Source organism: Phalacrocorax aristotelis, chromosome 7 (assembly GCF_949628215.1).
Source record: "Phalacrocorax aristotelis chromosome 7, bGulAri2.1, whole genome shotgun sequence".
In the NCBI taxonomy this organism is placed as follows: domain Eukaryota; kingdom Metazoa; phylum Chordata; class Aves; order Suliformes; family Phalacrocoracidae; genus Phalacrocorax; species Phalacrocorax aristotelis.
This window is the reverse complement of record NC_134282.1, coordinates 11,184,460-11,206,722: the sequence shown is the minus strand read 5'-3', so window position 1 is coordinate 11,206,722 and position 22,263 is coordinate 11,184,460. Positions and strand designations below refer to the sequence as shown.

At 37.3% G+C, this 22,263-nt stretch overlaps 1 protein-coding gene across 4 annotated transcripts in view; it reads right to left on the bottom strand.

Annotated features, from left to right (window-relative positions):
• Window positions 1–225: 225 nt before the first annotated feature.
• Window positions 226–22,263, bottom strand: part of AGFG1 (ArfGAP with FG repeats 1) — a 36,863-nt gene continuing 14,825 nt past the window's right edge. Inside the window, exons 3-14 of one of the 4 annotated variants that reach the window (XM_075098776.1) lie at window positions 16,892–17,007; window positions 16,219–16,381; window positions 15,195–15,351; window positions 9,219–9,338; window positions 8,522–8,593; window positions 7,347–7,556; window positions 6,313–6,496; window positions 5,525–5,604; window positions 5,147–5,239; window positions 2,034–2,192; window positions 1,341–1,432; window positions 226–975 (exon numbers count right to left, since the gene is read on the bottom strand). In XM_075098776.1, coding sequence (XP_074954877.1) covers window positions 916–975; window positions 1,341–1,432; window positions 2,034–2,192; window positions 5,147–5,239; window positions 5,525–5,604; window positions 6,313–6,496; window positions 7,347–7,556; window positions 8,522–8,593; window positions 9,219–9,338; window positions 15,195–15,351; window positions 16,219–16,381; window positions 16,892–17,007 — 1,506 coding nt within the window. In that variant the 3' untranslated portion in view covers window positions 226–915. The remainder of the gene's footprint in view (window positions 976–1,340; window positions 1,433–2,033; window positions 2,193–5,146; window positions 5,240–5,524; window positions 5,605–6,312; window positions 6,497–7,346; window positions 7,557–8,521; window positions 8,594–9,218; window positions 9,339–15,194; window positions 15,352–16,218; window positions 16,382–16,891; window positions 17,008–22,263) is intronic. The other 3 variants (XM_075098777.1, XM_075098778.1, XM_075098779.1) reach the window with 3 other exon arrangements.

The window sequence follows — 22,263 nt, the reverse complement described above, 5'->3', positions numbered from 1 at the left end:
AAGTTCACTTAACATTTTCCTGTTCAATAGGTCACTTCACTTGAGCTAGAACAGCAAGCTTAATCACTAGGACACAAAGAAACATATCCAAGTAAGGCATGCAAAAATTTTAAGCTTAACTCACCTTTAAGCATATTGCTTCTGATAACTCATCTGTGTATCAGACTCACAATATGAACATTTTAACACAAAAAAGTGTTATTGCACAGAAATAATGCTACACAATTGTTTTTTCTAATATTTATTTTTTTCACCTGCAAACTGTAGCAAAACATGATCAGCTTTATTATGCAGACAGATATCCCTCTAACATTAGAGATTTAGGCATGTATAAATAGAAGAGCTCTTAGGAAAGGAAAACATTGTGTTGAGAAATGAACAAACCTTCAATTTAACTTCATGACTTCCAATACCAATGGTTAAAATGATGTAGCTCATTCATTCCAAGAGATACAACAGCACCTTAAAGTGGCTGATCTATTTCCCAGTAACATTTTTCACATAACAATGTGTTAAAGTTACAAATACTGATATGCACAAATAGCTATTTTCTAAGAAAAATATGTACAGTACTGCAGCATAATGAATGTGGTATCTGCAATAACTTATTAGCCAATTTTAATATACATGATACCGCTACTTTTTACCTGCCAGTTCACAGGTTCAAGGATGTTACCACAGCCCTCTGTTTTGCACGTTATTACCTGGTGGGGGGGGTTGATTTTCTTGGATTTTGTGGTTTGTTTGGGGTTTTTTTTAATTTTTTAAAGGTACACAATGCAGGCTTTTATTTTTACTTCTTAAAGACTTCTTTTGTGTTTAAAGCTAATATCAGTGAAACAAGACAACAGTGCAAGAGGCGCAGAGATGTTATGTGACCACATAAGAGTTCTTTTGGGTAAAGTGTCTATAAGGCTATAAGAAAGGATTGGTTGATGAGCTTCCCGTTGGAAATTGTCCTGTTGGTGCACCAGCCTGGGGGAAAATGAAAGAAAAATAAGAAAAATATTCAAGATCTTTTCCATATCATAAATCATATATGCAGGATACATAAAAAAGAAACAACCTATTAGGAAGTTTTTCTGGTTTATGTTGCAGCCTTTTTTTGTGGTTCTCCGAAATGACTGCTGTAAAAGCATAGTATACAAGTACCTCTGTTTTGATTTTAACAGTCTTAAAGATGCCATGTCATCATAACATTGAATTGCACTTAGGAGATCCACATGCTGCCTTCCCTTATTTGAAGCAAAAACCCCCCTTTGTGTCTCTAAATTAAGTGTTACAGATTATGCCCCTTCAGACATACAGAAGTTATTAATATCATGCAACAACGCACTCACCATAAAAGGGTTACTAGATACTCCAACAGCTGCAACTTGTCCAAAAGGAGTTACTACAGGCTTTGCCTGTCCAAATGCAGCAAAACCTGCTCCTTGGAAAGATAAGTAAAAATATTAATATTAGTAACCAGTCTTCAAAGAGTTCTTTGCTGCAGCTTCCACACAAAAGTAAGTGAAAGCTTTGACTGCACAATCAGGATAATTGATCCTACTTAAATACTATCGGGAATGCAAGTGGAAAAAATATGGCTAGGCTTTGTTTTATTTTCAACTGCTCAGAACTAATCAATTTACAATTTTTACATATGCACTTTTTTCAATGTTATTTTATCATTTAAATTTAGGGAAAAACTACTTTCCAATTTTCTCTTGCCTGTATTCTATGAAGTTAGCGAAAGTGTTATAATCTGCTGCAGACACTCCAGATATGAAGACAAAACAATCCTTCTTGAATAAAAACCCTTTAAGCCTGGGAATACTTATTTTAGTATCAGATTATGGTAAAAATTCAGTTATGTCACTGCACAGAGCCAAGTCAGAAAGCTCAGCCAAAGGGCCAAAACAGAATGTGGGAATCCCTTATCAATATTATCAAGTTAATACCAAAATAAATACACACCCATTGTTGCTAACTCAGATAATTTTCTCCATGTTTCTGATTTAAACAAGATTATCTAAAGTGTATAGACCTACCATTTGGCTGCTGAGCAAAAGCAGTCTGTTGAGGGAAAGCTGCCTGGGTCGGGAACGTGGGCTGCTGGAAGTTGCCACTAAAACTAGTAGGAAGACTGTAGGAGGCAGGAGTTCCAAATCCTGCAGGCATACTCATGGACGCAGTACCAAATGTTGCTGCTGGTAGGCAAAAAATAATATTCAATTATTTGTAAGAAATCACTTTTTTCATGAGACGAATTACTATAATGTGATGTTAAGAAAAAGTCTCCTAATGCCTCAGTGACGATACAAAGTTAGGTTCAACTTCTACACTGAACTGATTCGTTAGCTTGGATCACCACCAACATGGTGCATAATTTACTTTTGTGCTTTAAAAAAAATGAATGAAATTATTTAAAATTTACTAGATCCAGCACATTCAGATATACTTTCTGAAAAGGAAATTATTTTTTATGTTCTCTGTGTTATCATATACTTCCCGCAGAGTTTTTCTGGTAAAAGCCCATACACATCAGAAGCAAGCACTTTCAGGCAGCATAAGCCCCTCTGTTTTTCTCCTTCTGAGAAAAGCATGAAAGGATCTTCCTTACTTCAAGCTGCACTACAAGAAGTTACAAGTAAAAAAAAAGAGCTAAAGGATACATGCATCCCCTCTCTCTTCATCCCATCCTTAATGTCACTTTAAGGAAGTTTTTACCATGCATATTATTTGCACACAACGTTCCTATTGCAAACACTCTTACTGTCGAGGTAAGACTTAAAACAAAAAAAACCCGAAAACTTTTCATCTGATTCTCTGCTGAACATTTCAAGTAAAGAAAACACAGCTCGTGTGCTATTCCACATGCCTTCAACAAATAAACAGGAGCACATCAAGTGCAAAAGTGTAGTAACAAAACCATTATTCAGTCTTTTGGGAGTTATTCTTGAAAGGAGAAGCGTATAGAAGTTTTTTTTGGTACAAATACAGACACCAGGCATTTTATTCGTGGAACATCAGACAGGACTTTTAAAATATTACAAGTTAGGTTTTATGCAAGCTCAACTGTTTAAAAAAAATGATATATTTAATGAATATTGGGATAAATTTTTCAACTGATAATTACACTGAAGTACTCAAGGGCAAGACATTATACACACATAAACTGCTGACAAAGTACACGCAAAACTGATGTACTAACATTGTTCTCAAGTTACAGATAGCAAAGAAACCATTCCACAGGAAAACTTGCTAAAACAGCAAAACAAAAGCACACAAAAAAAGAGCACTGATATCCCAAAAGGCATCAAGCTACCGTTGGTAGAAACTTCAAGAGTCACTCGACTTGTTAGCATTATATTGTGACCATGGAGGAGATCAATAATGGTTTTGTTTTAGTTGCTTAATAGGTTGTCTATGTATGTTGTTCTCTCCCTTTGTCCATACCCGCTCCATTTTAACACACAAAGTCTTGTGAAATTCTACAGAGAACCAGATAGCTATCAATAAGCTTTTACAAGCAAGAACAATTAGCCACAAGAAACTTGATACCAAATGTGGCCACCTACCAAAATGAGCCTGAGGAAATATGTGAGAGTGCATTGCTCCCGAGAGGCCTTATGGAAGCCACAAAGAGACCAGACAATGTCAAATCATTTATACACTCTTGAACAGTTATTTCTTAATTTTTTATATATATTTACACACACAAAAATATACACACATATGTGTACCAAACAATTTGTCCATAGCTTGACCAGCAATAGATTAAGCTAAGGAAACCATTAGAAATAAAACGCTACAAAACAGATCTCCCATGTAATAAATAGCAAAGTTCATGCAGAAAGAAAGCTTAGCATAAAAGGACAAGCTACAAGTTTACACCTTACACGGGGTAGAATGTTATCTTTACTTATAGTCATTATCTCCATTACCTAGTACATATATAGCTGCCAAAGGGTTGGAAACTCTGCAAGCCAAGGACAGCAGTTTAGAAGGTGGAAAGATAGAGTTGCCATATTCGAACAAATTTATCTAAAGAGGCTAAAAGTTCTTAATGATGATCCTAAACAGCACAATTAGAAATGAGATTAAAATAAGGAAAAAGATATTCAGCTATTTAATGCCCCAAGTAAGTTTAACGGCATAATATCTCAAAAGGGACTGAAACCAGAATTCATTTCAGCAGAGGACATGAATTTGATCAACTCAGTTTTAACTCAGACTGATCAGTTTAATTAAATCTACCTAAAACTCTGAGCAAAGCACAACTCAGTGTTAAAATTAATACATCAGCAGATTTAAGTCTGTGGGAGTCCACTTAACCAATAAGAGTGCCAAAATTTAGCAGTGCCTTTGGAGAGGAAAATTAGCATAATCTAATAGTCATTTAAATCCAAGTTCAGTGTTTTAAAGAAAAGTACAAGTCTGTTTTTTAAAAAGTTATGTTTTTGTCTATGCAATTATGAGTCTACAGAATCGTCCCCCAGAAATTTATGTAAATCATGAGTGTAAAGATTATATTTAAACATGTGCTTTACTGTTTTAAGAGAGAAAAAATAAAGGACACCACCAATGTACTGAGTAAGTGGACTGGCAAGGAGCTAACAGCCCAAAAGCCTTGTCTTTTCCTGGTTCTATCCCCAGCTCTTTGGTTTTGAGGGCTTTAAAGGCTTTGAAACAAAGAGAGGAAAAAAAAAAGCAAGTGTACAAGCTTAGCAGCAGGGCTTTCAAGATCCCTGATTTCCAGACAACCTGCGATGAAGGATGCTTCAAAGCCACAGTTACAGTCTTGGAGGGTAGTCAACTCGTAATACACAGACTACAGGTAGCTTAGGTAGTTTTAGAAGATCTTAAACAGATCCTTCTGACATTTTTCATGGCCACCATTTGAAATCCTAGGATTGGGCCAGAAACAGGAAACCAGTGTCCTCAGCTCAATAAGAAAACATCACTTACCTAAAATAAGTTGATTTCGGCAGCCTATTCATAAACATTGTACTCTACATTGGACACACACACACACAACATGTCAAATAGACTAGACACAGATAATATAGAAAACCTATATGGAACAAAGTTACACACTATGAAAAAAAGAATCAATGCAAGTCTTGAAAGTTTCCCCAACACTCTGGGTTTTTTTCCTAACCTGTTGCTCCTCGGCTATTGGTCTGGAATGGATTTGTTGAAGGTGCCACTGGGGCAACAGGGGCAGCTACAAATGGATTTGTGGAAGGTGTTGCTGAAAGATTAAAAACATTTCATTTAATATAGTCTTTTAAAAGTAGCAAATCTGACTCACATGAAGTTTATACAGCTTTTATACAGATACATAAATATCTAAATATCTAAATTACATGAAAAATTAGGAATTGATAAAATGCTTAATTTGAAATGCATCACAACAATACTTTTTTGACCCTTTAGTAACTTCAATATCACTAGTGTCAAAGTACAGCATTATCAACTAAAAATCAGTAAGATATTTGCTTACAGTCCACAAAGGGTGTTAGTAACACTTATATACCTCCAAACGGAGCAGGCACACTTGAAGATGCAGGCTGTGTCTGTGCAGTAGCAGCCACGGGTACTGTTCCAAAAGCATTGCTGAAAATAATTCATACATTCAGTGAAGTCAGAATTGCTTGTTTAACAATTAAATACAACTTACAATTATTACTGTTGGTATGTAAAAGAAAAGGAATGCTTACATGCAGTTTGCAAACTGCAATATAATTCATGGTTGCCAGGAACTAAGCCCCTGATGCCAGAGTCACAGACTGTAACTATTGCTGAGCAATGAAAAGTCCTCTCCACCAAAAGCAGGAGAAAGAATATTCAACAGAGGCTATCAGCATAAAGGTTGCAAAGCAGAAGCTTCAGGGGTGTTCGCAATACCAAGCAGAGCTATAACAGGCGTTTGGTATTTATTACTTTAATGAGCTAAAAGATAAGTAGTTGGGACCATTCACATTATAATTATCTGAATTTTCTTTTTGCCAGGGATGATGCTATGATTTTCAGTATGCATGCAAATACCCTGTACAGGAAAGTGTTACCATCTAACAGCTTAGCATGTAATGGCTAGAAAGGTGCAGAATTCTGCTGACAGCAGGTATTCTTAATTTTCTCTTATAATATCCTATCAGACAGTACTGCTATTATTTAAAAGAAAGGATGCAGTTTCAGTAGTACCTCTAAAGTCGTTCAACATTTCCCTATTTAGATAAGAAATTAAACCAGATTTGAGAAACAACTTTGAGCTGCTTTTCTGCATATTGCTGAGGTCAGTGTAGAAAGTACCTAACAAAGTACCTGCTAACGTTACTGGTGGACGTATATGCGTTACTAGAGGTTGCTGTGGAGCTGAACACGCTGTCTAATTCTGCTAGAGCTGCATACTTGTCTGAAGACGCACTTGACTGATTTGGGGCTGATAGTGCAGGACCTGCTGATGCTGACACCACTGTACTGAAGCCACTTCCTTGCTCACTACCACCTAGAAAGAAATCAGATTAAAAGTGATGAACATGGTTTCACTTTCTGCCCTACCAACATTGAGAACTAAATGAAAGTTCATGGACAGTTTAAGCTTCAGGCTTAAAAATTAAATATGCACTATGGCATACAGCAAAAAAAGAGATGTTTAATCAGCCATTAGCTACTAGAAAAGTGTCATCCTTTTATAGATATTCTGCAGCTCCAGAGAGACTCTGGTTTCCCTGGAAAATAATGACTCAGTACTACCATCATTTTCAACTAAAAAATTTAACAGAACACATACCCTCAAATTATCCATTTCAGAACAAACATCTACATTACAAACCAATCCAAGTTTTTATATGCCTTTTGAGAAGAAAAACCTAGTTGTTCTTTAATTTTTTTCTCCTTAACTTAAAATCAACTAAATCCAAGTATCACTGCTACTAGTTTATAAAAAACTAAAGCCAACTCTTTTTGTGGCAGAGAGGTAGGAAAGCTACCCTGGCAGTTCTCTGCAACAACTGTACTTCTCCAAGAGCCTCCATTATAGGTTTTAGCACAAATATGAAATACATACTTATATTTTTATACATTTTTATTATTGCAGTAATAATTATTTCCACTTAGAGGTATTCATCTTGGCAGCAAGTAGGTTTCCAAAAAGCAGTATTCTGCTGACATCCTTTCGGCGCGATGTTAGTCTTAAAACTTACATCTTACATGTTAAGGATACCAGTTGAATTTCATGCCAGTGTAACTTAAAGAATGGACACTTTGAAATACAGTTACCATTTTGAGATGCACAGCCACCCTTATGGTAAGTATACACATGGAGAATTAGCAAGTCAACAAATGAAGTTTAATACCTTGCCCTGCACTGAAGATATTATCTAAATTAGCAAGAGCTGCATATTTATCAGCTGACTGGAGGTTCGGTTTATTCACTGCAGCTTTACTGGCTGCAGTTGCTGTTGTGTTGCTCTGAGAAGCATTGAAGGCTCCAAAATCAGCACTGGAGGATTTGGGGAAGTTCTCAAAGTGAGCAAAGTTAGCGTTCACCGATCCAGCGCTTCCACCTGTAACAAAGTTAAACATCATCAATGCTCCAAAGCTAGAGAAAGTCTCTTCAACTCTAACTGACAGCACAATAATCCCACCTCTTTGTGGTTACATGAGGCAACATGTTCCCCTACCCCATCCCACACATTTAAGACCCTTTCCCATTTCCTTCAAAGTTACATTGGGTCATCATAAAAAATAATTTTTTAATATTTTTTCAGTCTGCAGATCAGGGACAAAAAACCATCAAGCTTCAACAGCTTAAATCACAGTCATAATTTGGTCTGGAAAAACTTCATGCTATTTATTAGCTGTTAAAGTAATTTAAGCCATAATACTTTGCTAGAAAAAAAAAAATCAGTATTTGCCTGAATCCTTAATATTCAAAATACAGAAGCTTCATTTTTGTGTCATATGTTCTAGTGAATAGCTACTATTTGCATTTACTTAATAGTACAATGTTGAACCATTTCAGATGTCAGTCATTGTTCCAAGAAAAAAAACAGTGCCTAGGATTTCAAAAATAGTATGATTCCATGCCAAGGTTTAGAGAGATAGTTTAGTTCTCTGTTCTCAGATTTTTAGACTACATCCAATCAGGAAAGTGATGAGGGGGAAGACACAGCACAGCTCTTTTTATACCAAGTCTCCACTGATGTAAGAGATACATAAATCAATTTTTAAAATCTTACTGATGTCCATACAACTGAACTTCAGTTCAAATATGAAACCAGGAGCTTCCATCTCTTCAGTGTCCAAACAATTTAATCTCGGCAGGTCATATACTTAAATTTAGATGAGTTGTTCCATTAAGCATACATATCACATTTTATAACGGTTGAGGATTCCACTCATACTACAGAATACACAACTTCAATAGCATAATCAAGAAATTAAAACATATGCAACAGTAGGAATGAAAATGCTATACTACAATGGCATAAAAAGTAGCAAGCTGAGTTTTCCACTGCGTGGAACTTACTGTGTACAGCCTGGAGAGGAAAAGCTGAAGTAAATTCACCAAAACTGCAGCTAGATGAAAGCGTTCTGAACGCTGGACAGCCAGAAATTGTGTGTGGGTTAAAGTTAACATAAGGAGGGAGAAAGAAAATTTGAAAAAAAGTTTAAAACGACACCACACTCAAAAGAAAAAAAAAAAAGGAAAAGAAAGTCAGTCAGCCAAAGATCTGGACAAACAGCAAGTGTAAGCTCAAGCAGAAGTTCTAAAGCACGATCAAATTAAAGGAAAGCAAAACAAATCCTAGCAATAGGCTCTACACATGAAGTCAAGCATACTGCAGTGTGTGCATATGTTATACACAGACACACCCTGTTTTTGGTACTGTGATGTGCTTTTGGGTCTACTGAAACATTTCTCTTACAAGATAAAGAGTCAATTCAATATTTCTCAAAAGCAAGTATGGTTTACTTTTTTCATAGTTATTTCAGGTGTAGAGCTAACAAACACATAGTGCCAAATCAGACTTCTGAGTAGCATTAGGGAAAAAAAAAAGAAAATCAACACCAAACAGAAGGAATTAATTTTGAGTTTCCCCAGAGCTTCAGATGGCTTGATTGCATTAAAGCAAGCAGATGCAAGAAATAAACTCAAGTACCTTCCAACATAAAGGTAAGGATTATTTCAATTAAGTATTAATCAAAAGTGCTAGGAGTTCTACCTGTATTTTGGGGCTGAAAATAAGACTGACTTGCTGTGGGGAAACCTCCAGAATTACTCGAGCCACTAGACTGTCCAAATGCATCAAAGTTTGCAAAACCTGCACTTGCAGAGTTCTGCGCTGTAAATTGCAAAGGAACAAAACATGTTAATGGATATGAGAAATAAACACAAAAACAGATGTATTAACTGAATTCATGATCATGACAGCCTCCAAGGGTTACGTCCTACCTTGTAGTTTCTTTTTACATGAAAAAATGTGATATTCTATGACTGAAAGTTGTCTTTCAACAAGCTTTTGCAAATCACCTTCACGGAGTTGTACCAGTTAATGCTACTTCTCCTCATATATGCTACTACTCACAACTGCATGACCTGATGAAGTCCAGTTCAGCTTAACCCTAGAGTGTTTGCAGTGGTGGCTGGTCAGGGAAAAACAGCCCAAAAGTACAGAATACTGACATATACCCATAGAATCAAAACCACATATCATTTTAAATGCTAGTTTCTAAAACGAGAATTTGTTGACTAACTGAACACTTCTTTGAGACTAAAAACTAGAAGGTATTCTTGTAAAATAGTGATGATTTGAACTTCTCATATACAAAGAGCTTCTTCATTGGGTGAATTTAGTTTCGCAACAACTTGAATAGTTTTGGCTAGGTTTATAAGTTAATTTTGTTGAAAAATTCATCTTTTAGAAAACTAAATCAGTACAGAAATATGGAAAAAATCAATACCAATATCAAGCAGATAGCAATCAAACTGTAACCACAACATAAATCTATGGAAGTTTCAAATAGAATTTCAGTTTTCACCTTCCTTTCATGCCATACTATAGGAAAAAATAAAAGCTAACACCCATCTAACTTCAAAGAGCTGGACGTTCAAGCATCCATAGATTCAACAGGAATTGCATGCCTAAGTAATAAGCTCCACAGAAAGTCTTGAACATTGTTATAAGGGAGAAGGGAGAAAAATGTTTTTAATCAAATGCAAACCAAACCTGTATATATAGGTAACTTGAGCTACCATCTAAAGAAAGCCAACAAAACACCTTCTGGAATAATAGATGCAATGCATTGTATTTTTGGGTCAGGATTTGTTTAATCTGCAGAATCCCTCCAGGATAAGTATATACATTATGTATTATATTACACTGTACAGATTATATACGTATATAAATTATGCTGATTGTTTAAGTACTGTTACTTAATAGCCACATAATGCTAATAAAAAGTTGCATTATTTCACTTCTATTTAAAAAGCACCTGTAATACAGATTTATAAACTAAAGGGAAACGCAAAACTACTGTATTCCACAATGCTGCTAACAAACGGAAGCGCAAGTATTTCTTCACAGGGGATACTGGGAGAGAGGGTGAGGTTTGACTTGACAATACTTTTTATTAGAAGTGTGCATACATGTGCATACATATTGGGTTTACATGGCACGGTTTTGGTAGCAGGGGGCTGTAGCAGCAGCCCCTATGGGAAAAGATCAGAAGCTGGCCCCATTTCTGACAGCCAAAATAGACCCACTGCTGCCCAAAGCTGAGCCCATCAGCAATGCTGGTGGCACCTCTGTGGTAACATATTTAAGAAAGGGTGAAAAACACTGTGTAGCAGCTGTGCGAGAGTGGAGTGAGAAAAATGCAAGAGAAACAACCCTGCCAACACCAAGGTCAGTGAAGGAGGGGGAGGAGGTGCTCCAGGCACTGGAGCAGAGATCCCTTTGCAGCTCATGGAGACAACTTTGGTAAAGACGGTGGTTGCCCTCCTGCAGCCATGGAGGACCATGGTGGAACAGATATCCACACTGCAGCCCATGGAGGACCCCACACCAGAGCAGGCAGAGATGCCCTGAAGGAAGATGGAGCTTGTGGAAAGCCCATGCTGGAGCAGGCTCCTGGCAGGACCTGTGACCCTGTGGGGGGCCCATGCTGGAACAGCCCATGCTTAAAGGACTGTACCCCACGGAAAGGGCCCACGCTGGAGCAGTTCTTGAAGGATCTATTTGTATCCATTTGTTTGTAGCCTATTGCAGGTGAGGGACACCACAATGGCGCAGGGGAACAGCATGAAGAAGGAATGGCAGAGATTAAGTGTTATCAACTGACTAATTCTCGTCCCCCATCCCCCTGCACCACTCAGGGAGGAGGGTAGAAGAGTCAGAAGTGAAATTGAGCCTAGAAAGAAGGGGTGAAGGTGGTTTTAGTTCTGTTTTTATTTCTCACTATCCTACTCTATCACTAACTGACAATAAATTAAGTTAATCTTCCTCAAGTCTGTTTTGCCCATGACGGTAACTGGCGAGCGATCTCCCTGTCTTCATCTTGACTCAAGTCTTTTTCATCGTATTTTCTCCCCTCATCCTGCTGAGGGGGGGAGCGAGAAAGCATCTTGGTGGGCACCTGGCAGCCAGCCAAGGTCAACCCACCACAGCACGGAAGTCAGCAAGCAGGGGAAGGGGAACACAAAACAAAAGCCCAAACAAACAAACAAAAACACCAATAAGAAAGCAAGGTCTCAAGAAAGTTCTGTCCTAAAATGTCACCTTTAAAGTGTGCAAGGAGAAAAAGCTGACACAGAGGCAAAATAGTTTCTATTATACCCTCTGTATTGGTTCAAACACCATTCTACAGAAACTCCAAATTCCACAGTTTGGGTTTTTGTTTGTTTTGTCTTTAAACCAGGAGCTTTTTAAGAGGAATAGATTAAGAATTTAATTTGCTTTAAAGTGAAAGCATTGCTTTAAACCTGATGCATCAATTAGATAGGGGCTACATGAAGACTGACATTTAATTGACCAAATATGATTAAGTACATAAACATCGCTCCTAGAAATGTGAAAAAATTTTTTATTTTAACCACTCACACAAACAGACTATAATGCCACGAATCTTAAATGAAGTATTTTTTGGGTCTAGATTAAAAACTGGAACATACTATATTACAGGCCACTTAATTTTATTGCAATCAGCTGACACAAAGTATGACTTGCAAGTGGACCCCCATTAAAACCGTAGAGCTGTGGACTCTTCTGCAGAGCATTCAGATGTTAATCTTGCTTTATTTTATGTGGTAAAGTTCAAACTTATGTAAAAGCGGCACAAAGGTAAAGACCAGGTAAAACTTGTACTTTCTGTACCTGAACAATATGTAGATTGACAATTCCAAAATGCAGCTCTCCGCAGGGAAACCCAAGAACAACCCTAAGTTAAGGAACTGCAGTGGATTGCAGATCGGCACAGATTTACAACTGCTGTTGTAACTGCAGACCAATGGGGCAGTACAAAAGCTAGCTGGCTAAAGCTGGCTCAAGTATGACAGCACCACGGCAATGCAAGCTGCCCCTACAATCTTTGCATAGTTTCTTCTCTGAGGTTTGCACTAGGTAGAATAAAGGCATGAAACATTGCAAAGCCAAGAAAACCTAAATAAAGTCCACATATATTCAACTACAAAATTGAAAATAATTCTCCAGAAGACAATAATTATGTCGTACTATTTTATTTCTTTTGGGTAAAGCCTCTTCTCCCCTCTTACCTATCACAGCATTGTGCTGTGTCACTACGCTTTTTTTTGATCTTTTGTGCAGGTCTTCTATTCCATTAGTTAATGGAAAGTCTACATACTAAAAATTATCTTTTTGTTACCATTACCAGTCTGTCAACTACAAAGAACAGCTACCATCATCTTCAAAATATCATTATTTTGCAGAAGTTATGGAACTTTGTAAATTAAATAGACAGTAAACATAAGGTCAGCATGTTTCCCCTTCAACATGCAACAACATCCTGTGCCAGCTTAGAACATTAGAAAACTCAGAAAAAAGGAACACATCAGAAGTTGCACTTCCTGCATAATTTTCAAGCTTTACATATACACTTTACAGATCACAGCACAAGTCTGTTAACATTTTCCTATCAGCTGCTGCACTCAGGTTGTGCCTTAATTGCAGAAACAGTAACTTATACTGGAAGACCTTAAATTTGCTGGTGCTCTTCAGTGATTTCTTTAATCATAGTGAACATGAAGGGAAAGAGAAAAGTTCATTCCCTGTAGGCATATCTAAAACCAAGTCCTAAAACAAGAACACTGGACCATAAACTGCAAAAGTAGTGCTGCACTAAGTGCAAGTTCTTCCATCCTCTGCTGTAGCATGTGATTGCTAACAAAAATTACATGTTTGTACAGCTCCTTGAATGAGCATTTAAAACTCATTTTTGCCAAAGCTGGCAGACTGGTCAGCTCTCCTTGTGTTCCAAAGGGAAGAGTCTATAACATTTCATTATTAGTTTCAGTTAACACTACCCTGTGGTTACTGCACATAGCACAAGCCTTAGAAATGTTTTACCCTTACAAGTCAGAAAACACCTTCAGATAAACCAGTCTGCAATACACATTCAACTACCACACGCTCAGAATTAGATTTTTGTCTTTTAGAAACTGATTTACCCGCCCTGAAACTGTTTTGGGTTCTAAAACTAATGGAAAGGAGTAATGGGAATTACCACAAAGGTTAATTATTGAAACAGAAAACAAGTCAGTACAGCTGAGCATTCCTCTCAGTTTTGATTTTCATCACTTATTTCAACCAGAAATTAAGACTTTAAGATTATATTTTTTCTTGAGCGTTCATATTGCTTTTTATCCTTTTAAAAATTACCCAACAGAGGTGCAGTGAAATTTTACCTGGATTTGGAACATGGTATTGAAATGTTGCTTTAATGGAATTTCCATCTCCTGAAACCCACGAGGAGTAATTACAGGTATATAAATACAGAATCATTCAGCAACAAGTTTGGAAAGAGTAAGTTATTAGAAAGAATTAAAGATATGCAGCCTCTTCAGTAACACTGTGCTGACTGGCCAATGTTGTACAAGGTCTCCCAGTTAAATATACCTCCAAAAAGATGATTAACATGAAAACTTATGTTCAGGATTCTACCAAATCCACTGCAACAACAATTCATATTCTGTATTATTGAATTCAGCCAGCTATTTGACAACATACTTTTTTTTGAAGTTAACTCTGAGATAGCCTTGATACTTCGCTCAGTTCCCCGGGTGGGCTTTAAGTCCCCTCCATCACACTTCCTCCCAGCTGTTAACAATTTCAGGACTGATTTGCAAGAAATCTTATTCTTGTTGGCTTAGCAGCATCAGTTTCTCTCAGAAAAACTAGATGAAAAGCCCATTCAGACAAGGCAGGCAAAGGTACTTTCCCACAATTACAATGCAAGTTAGCAACAACATAGTTCAGTGACCACAAAATCAACTTTTTCTTTAGGAGAGACTTCTATGGCTCAAGATCTTTGGCTGAAAATAAACCCTGAGGGCTCAGTATATTTTACTGAAGTCATTCTTTAAGAATTCAAGGCCTACCCCCACCCTCAGTCAATACATATGCTCAAAAAGCTTGTTTATTCTTCCTGAAACTACAGAATACTACCCACACAGATAGTATTCAGTTTTCAAATAGACACACACACAAAGAGGAGGTCATTCTTTAAACTGAAGAAGCCTTTGTTTTTCCTTTTAAAAAATTGACAGTTATTGTCAATACATTTGAACTCCCTTAATATCCTTAATATCTGCTTTCTTTCTATGAACGCTCTTCCTAATAATTTTCAGAAAGAAAATTGAAGGTCTAATATCAGCTTCTCCCTACATTCTGTTACTCATCCTCTCACTCTCTCCCCTGAAGAATCTAAAGTTCTAGTAGTAGGCAGGAACAGTCTAATCATACATATAGAAAATAGCTATAGCAACTCCCGCTTCAAAAAGCGGGATTATCAGCCTTTGTCTTCAACCTTTCTTTATAAAGATCTAAAGGAAATCTTGAGCAATACAACAATCTCAAGGCACAGAAGTTACATATACCTCGTGAATAAGTTTTAGACTAAAAGTAATCAAAAATTAAAATTACATTTTACACTATTAAAATGGATACGCTGCTCAGAATACTTACCTGTATGACTGTTGAAGTGTGCAAAATTAGCAAAATTTGCTGTAGCAGTTGACTGAGGCGGAGCAGCAGCAAAGATATCTGAGCCAAGGTCACTGAGGAGGTCAAATTGTTTCTTTTCTTGTTGCTGCTGTCCTTGAGATCGAACTACAACAGGAGACTATAAACAACATTTCAATTAGCTAGTACAAAAAAGCTGATATTTTACCAAACTGATTTTTTGAAAATACTAGAATAGACTACGCATATTTAACAAGCTATTTTTTCCTGAAGTTCAAGATGCTGTATACATCACAGACCTTCCTCTTACAGTATGAGGAAGACAATATATTTATGCTACTATGGTGGCTTTGAAGTTTTCACTGCATTGGGGAAAAAAAGTCTTTAGAATTCACTATAGGAGAAAAAAAATGAAGAATTCCATAGCAAGGCTGCAAGCTGCAGATTTCTACTATTTGAGTCTTAAGAGGTCCATTCAAGAGCTGCCTGTATCCTAGAGGTAAAACATTTTTTAAAATCTGTCTTCCCTCCAAAATCTAAGTACATAGTGTTGTTTGGCTTTATATAACAGCATACAGACACTCCCTGAAAGCTTCTTAATAAGACAGGTCCAGAATTCATAGCAAGTAATAATGAACATGCATGCTTTTCATCCACATATTCATGAATCTCATAGTTAACAGTATCAGCCTTTGTTTTTTTAAATAAAAAGGAAACATAAAAACATATCACATTAGATTCAAAGTTTTAAAGCTATTTAAGCAAAAGATATTCATAACTACACTTGTCAATCACACTGGAAGATTCTGCTTACTGAAAATAACTATAAAAAAATCAATTTTGTCAATAGAAACAAACTTAATTTAGAACCTGATCTGCAAACATCTGTATACTGCAATAAAATACATAAAATAAAGTTCTTTAGCGATCATATTATTAGACAACAGTTCTTACGTCAAAAACTCATGTGCCACTAAAAAAAAAGTACTGCTGACCAGTTCTCTGCTCTTCAGCTGTCATTACTCACTTGGCTAGGTGTGCCCTTGTTTAAGTGCAGTGTGGGTGCAGCTTCTCCCAAGAGGGATTTGAGTGGCTTCACCTCAGGTGTGCTGCTTGTACTACTAGCAGAAGACCCCGATATGGACGCATGGACTGATGCCACCACCTTTGCTTGCTCTGGAGGAACATACCTACATTCAAAGAGAGCAACGTTTTTAGAGGCTTACCATGAAAAGCTCTGTTCAACATTCGTAAGACTCAAGTGAGAGAACTGGAAGATCTCAGCTTTGCTATTTTAACCACTGATGCTGCAAAAAGTCCTATCAGTAGCTTGCAAAATACCCATTATTTAAATATGCCAGATATTTTTTAAAAATGAACTAGAATTCCAAATTACCAATATTTTATAGCACAAACCACATGGTTTCCACCTCTTGATAAAAGCCTGCAAATGCCTTACTTTACACTGTTGTTGACATCCCCTTAGGCCACTTCTGTTCCATCACTATGAACTACACAGAGAAACTTCAAATAGTTTGTCTTCTCTGAGCTCTGAACAAAATCCAGAAATGGTTTTACTTTATAGAGCTGTGCAATCTAGTCTACTGAGCACACAAGAAGGAAAGCACACTCAAAAACACGATAACTGTCCATCTTCACTTGTCATAGATGTAGTCTTTGTAATTGTAAAGCTATCTTACCATCTTTTCTTCTCATATTTTTCCTGTAGAAATTCCTTTACTTTCTGTGGATCCCTGAAGTCTGGAATTGCTGATGATCTATCGTCAAACAGGCCTAGCCAAATCTGTTTGCACACCTTATAAAAAAACACAACCATGGGTTAATCAGAGAAAATACCTTCATTGAAAACCTATTTAAGTTTACAGTTGTTAATACATGAAACCATTAAAAAGTGTGCGGCTGCACATCTTTTGTTCCAGACTGAGTTGCTTTAACAACTTACTGGTGCACCATGTACCGGTCTGAAAGACCATCTGTCACAGCAGGACAAGCAAATGCTAGCATCCAATTTCATGAGTACATACTACAAATATTTTGCAAAACAGTATTTGATGGTGAAGGGGCAATGCACCTGATTTCTACTTGTGATCTTTAAGACACTTCTTCATCTAATTCTACATATTCCCTTACCTGTACTTCAGTATTTCAACTGTTTCAACAGATTCTATATGCCATAAGCCCCGGATGGTAGCTTTTAAAGGATCTGACATTTAGTATTTATAATTACTATTTGAGTATAGGAACTTTTTAAAAAACAGCCTTTCTTACCATGATGCAGTTTCTATGGTATCATATACACTTAACTTGAGTGAAGATATGAAAGAAGGGGGAAAAGTATTCTTGCTCTGCTTTAATTTTCTAGGTGTAGTTGCGAGCAAGCAAAAGTTGAAGCAATTACAAAATTCTCAGTATGTTCAGCTTCGCTTCCTGACCAAGACAAGAGGAAAATCGTGACTGTTCTCTAAACAAGACACAGGAGTTGCCACACTTAAAATATTTTCTTTAAGCACTTTAAGACTATTCTGCCAGTAACCTGACTATGTACCCAAACGATATACCAAACATTAGCTACCCTCCAGAAAAAGACTCTTACCATTTTAAAAGTTTTTTTCCAGAGAAGCAGAGTCAAAAAAGCTTTGTTTTTATGATGTATACCCTCTCTTCCCACATGCTTTCTGAAATAGTCCTGACCATCCCTCTTACATGCCCCCTACAAATGTTGCCCTCTCTCCCTGCAATAGTGGCAGGTTTTCAGCCTTGTCCCCATGACCTTCAGAGGAAGCACATGTGCTGACAAGCAAGAGCTGCATAAACCAATTGCCCTGAACGTTGGCAAATCAAGGTAGAAGCTGTAATACTTCCACTACATCTTCCCCAGAGAGGTTTTCTTCTTCTCTACCTGGCCAGCTAATGTCACCAAACTTGCAGCAATGTAGCATCTTCAGGAGCACTAGTTATCAAGTGTTATCTTATAGGTCATTTCGAAGATTGCTTAGGATTAGAGAGATTAGACAGACAGCGTAAATATATATTTTGTACTCGATGTCTCAATTTTATATAGCCTGCTTGTATGTCCAACACTCCAGTCCTTGCTGTCATCTATTCACTAGAGACACAATGGGAAACAGATCTAACTATCAAAGGATAGCTCCAAATTAGTGATTTAAACTCTCATCTAAAAATAAGTTCAGTAGTTCTTACTTCAAATACACTCAGCTATTCAGCATTCATTCAGCAATTACACTCCACAAAAGGGTTAAGTTCTACGCACTAATTTGAGTTTGCAAATTTAAACAGTTATTTGCGGTATGGTAGTAGATTAAATGAAACTGAAGGTATTTAATACTAATACTTGTTCATACAAAGTTAGAAGATATAAATTCAGTCAAAAAAGTCGCAAGTCTGTTCTAAAATAATAGCCAATAGCATGAAGCGCTATTTTAATAGCGGTAATCTTTCACATAAGCGCTACTTTTTGCTGACAAAATTTATAGTCAGAACATTTATCAGTATAGCTTTAAATATCTGCAGTCAATAGTCTGATGTGGGCCAGCAGTAGTATTTCTATACTTAGATTTGTGAGTATAACTGTACCAACTAGTAGGCACATGATTGCTAGGAGGAAGAGAAGTCCTGCTTATGGCTAATTACAGAATACCTGGCAGCAGGAGTTGGTGGTGTCCAAGTCTACAACAGTCCCCTCCCACCCTGCCCCCCCACGACACCCCCAACTTCAGTATCGGGAGGAACAACAGGAAACAATACAGAGAAGAGTTGTGCCTAATTTCAGAGAAGCAGAGACAGATGTTGGAACAGCCCTTACTTGATCCCAGCACCTACCAGAATAATGCTCAGGGCTATATTATGATCAGTTTGCATCCAGCCTAAGATGTGCTAGCAAATGAAGAGGGGGTCCTCTTCCCCACCCATATCAATCCATTAAATTATTCCTCCTTCTCCTACCACCCAAAACAAGTCAGATCAAAGAAACTCATCACAATTACCGTATCACTAGTACCACTCAAACCTGTACTGAGATCAGCTCACAGCAACAGCCAAACCACAATCCAGTTTTTCACCTTTCTCCCTCCCACTTTTCTGCTTCATCCTCACCCTGAAGTGTGTAAGCATTCAAGGACGGGGGAGGGAGGACGCCAGAAAAAAAAAAAACACCTCCACGTCAAGTAGTCTTACAGCTTCCTGACCACTACAGGCGATTGCTACAAGAAATTTGAAAACAAGGTCCTGTGTGACTTTAGATCACTTAGTAGCTATGCAGATATAGTAGATAAGTTTATGAGTATGCAAACAGGTATGAAGGACTGCACTGCCTAAACGCACTGTTGGTTTAAAGTGATGCAAGCTTCTTAAGGGCATCAATTCTTGCACTGCATTGCAATTTTTGGAAACCTTCAGAGCGCAGGCTTCTAAAAGCATTTCCTGGAGCAACTAATTTCTTCCAAATACTTAGAACAAAAGCAGTAACAACTGAAATATGCCTTAAGTCACTATTATAACTTACTTAAACCTGCCGGGCACTGCTTATCGGTTCTCTGTTACTGGTAGCAGAGAGAACAGTATTACTAATGGGCAACACACAACCACCAAGCAAAAGAACCTAGACTTGGCTGCACATGCTTCAGCAAGGAGTTCTCATTTTAACAGAGTCTGACAGCAGTAGCTATACAAACACAGGTTAGAACGTTTACTTTACCACACCAGAGATGCAAATTAAAATTTTACATAGGTTTCTTTACCTAAGAAGTTCTCAGAGAAAGTACGATTTCTTACAATGCTTAATTACAGACAAGTCCTTTAGAAAGCCAAATTTTAAAGCTTTAATATCACACAAGAAACTATTAAAAGGCACAGTTTTGTCTGTTTCTGTATGAAGTACCACACAATGCTTTGATCATCAGCAGCCATTCCAAGCAAGCATTCAGAACACAATAAAAGGCCCGTTGTCTTTCCTTGTTTGCTGGTGACCTGTCTGCTCTTTCTAGCTATACTTTTGTTACTATCATCTGACTTGACAGGGATCCACAATACTGCATTGATTATGCTTCAAGTGAGCCATAATACACAATTTTCAGCTATCTACAAAGAAGAAAATGGTAGTGTGCTGTGCAATACCATAGGATGAAATAAAAATTGGAAATTTAAAGAAATATTGCCAGAGACAGAACTCACCTCATCATACAACTGTTTTTTTGAAACAGTTATCTTTCCACAGTCTTAAAATAAGTCACTAACAGTACTGAAATTTGTTCAGAGAGTTTGCTGTGAGAAATGTGAATATTTTTACTGATCAGGCCATCACCATTTTTTGTTTATTTCAAAGCTATTTAGAAGTTACTCTTATGATAAAGATCAAGGAAATTTATGCCATACAACTTGCTGTTGAGTTATGGTGGGGCATGATCACTCAGCATTTAAATCTTTGCTACCCCAATTATTTTATTCCCCACTACTCATAGCTTTTAAATCCACTATCCGAATTTGACAGCACTTGAGATACTAAAAGATTAATCATTATAAAAAATTAGTGGATATGTAGAATAATCTGCCAATCCTTCAACATGAGCTTCAGCGCTGTCTGGCCTGACAGCTGCCTGGGCAGGACACCTGAACAAATTAGCACACAGTTATGCACAGCACGTGCTGACTCTTGCCCAGCCATTACTTGCAGGACAAGGGGAAAAAAGTGCAAAAAGGCAATAAAGGACATATAAATCTGCACAAAACCAAGCTTTAAGCAACCAGTCACTCTATTAAACATGAAATTTTCTTCTTAGTTTTCTAATACAAACACTATTTGAGAAAACAAAGAAGTATTTTTCAAAAGAAGCAAAAATTCGGAACAATGCAGGCTTTGAGAAGTTTGACCTAATATCCCAAAGAGCACATATTTCAAAACATGTCTCCACTCTAACTATTCCATATATAAATTAGATTTGCAGAGCTGACTCAGAAAATACTACTGCCCAAGTTTCATGATACATCTTAAGGTCCACTTTAAACAAATTACTCATTCCTTTGCTTTTACAGATAATAGATGAGGCAGCATCCCAACTCACCACAAAGTTACACAAGATTACTATTAAGGTACCAGGCCTAAAAATTCTACAGCTTTCTGAAATCCTTCTATATTGCACCATCTTCTTGGTAACACTCTGGTTCAGCCATTTAATATTGTTCTTTTTGCAACAGCAGCACAAATAAGCCTCTGCTCAAAAGCTCTGTTCATTCACCAGAAGCCTTGCTATACACCTCCTTCTGATAACCAAAGCTCTACTAAACAAAATGCTCAGCTTAGGGGAGAAGAGCCTGGCAAGCTGGAGCCAAGAGTAAACATTCAAGTTATGTGGAAGCCCCTAGAAACAGTGGAACATATCCAACAATCCATAATCATTGTCCACTGTCCCCGAAAAGTATAATTAGTCCATGTCCCACTGGTTCACCAATGCAGCAAGACGAAAAAAGACAGCATTGAAGTCAGAATGATTAAGCACATGCAGCATTTGAAAGTCTACTTTTGTTGAAGGGTTGACAGAAGCAAGACTTTGAAGTTTCGCCTGCCTCTACTACATTGTGGGAGCTGCAAAGTAACAAGGCAAAGCAAAGTTTTATCTTGTCAGGTAACAATAAGTAGAAAACAAGATTCAGCAGTTATCTTCATCAAATTTGAAAGCTCATGAGAATCCTTTTACAACTAGTTTGGGAAGAACAGTACCTGTTCTTTGCCAACAGGCTCCAATCCTGCAAGGGATGCCATTAGACATTTAGCAACTAGATACTGGGAAGTTCAGAATTAGATCAGTAAGTACAACATGAATCAAAGAGGGAAAGAGAATCACAACCAGCTTCAACCTACTCACCCTGACCTAAATAAAAACCCAGGAGGTAGCAAGGCAGAAACTGTGAGTTGCCATAACTTAAATATATCTTTGAAAGGAGAAATTGGGCCAAGTGCATATTGTATGTTATAAAAGTCTTTACCTATATTTCTCTTCATTACCATCTGCACTCAACAGCTATTCTATTTGAGGGA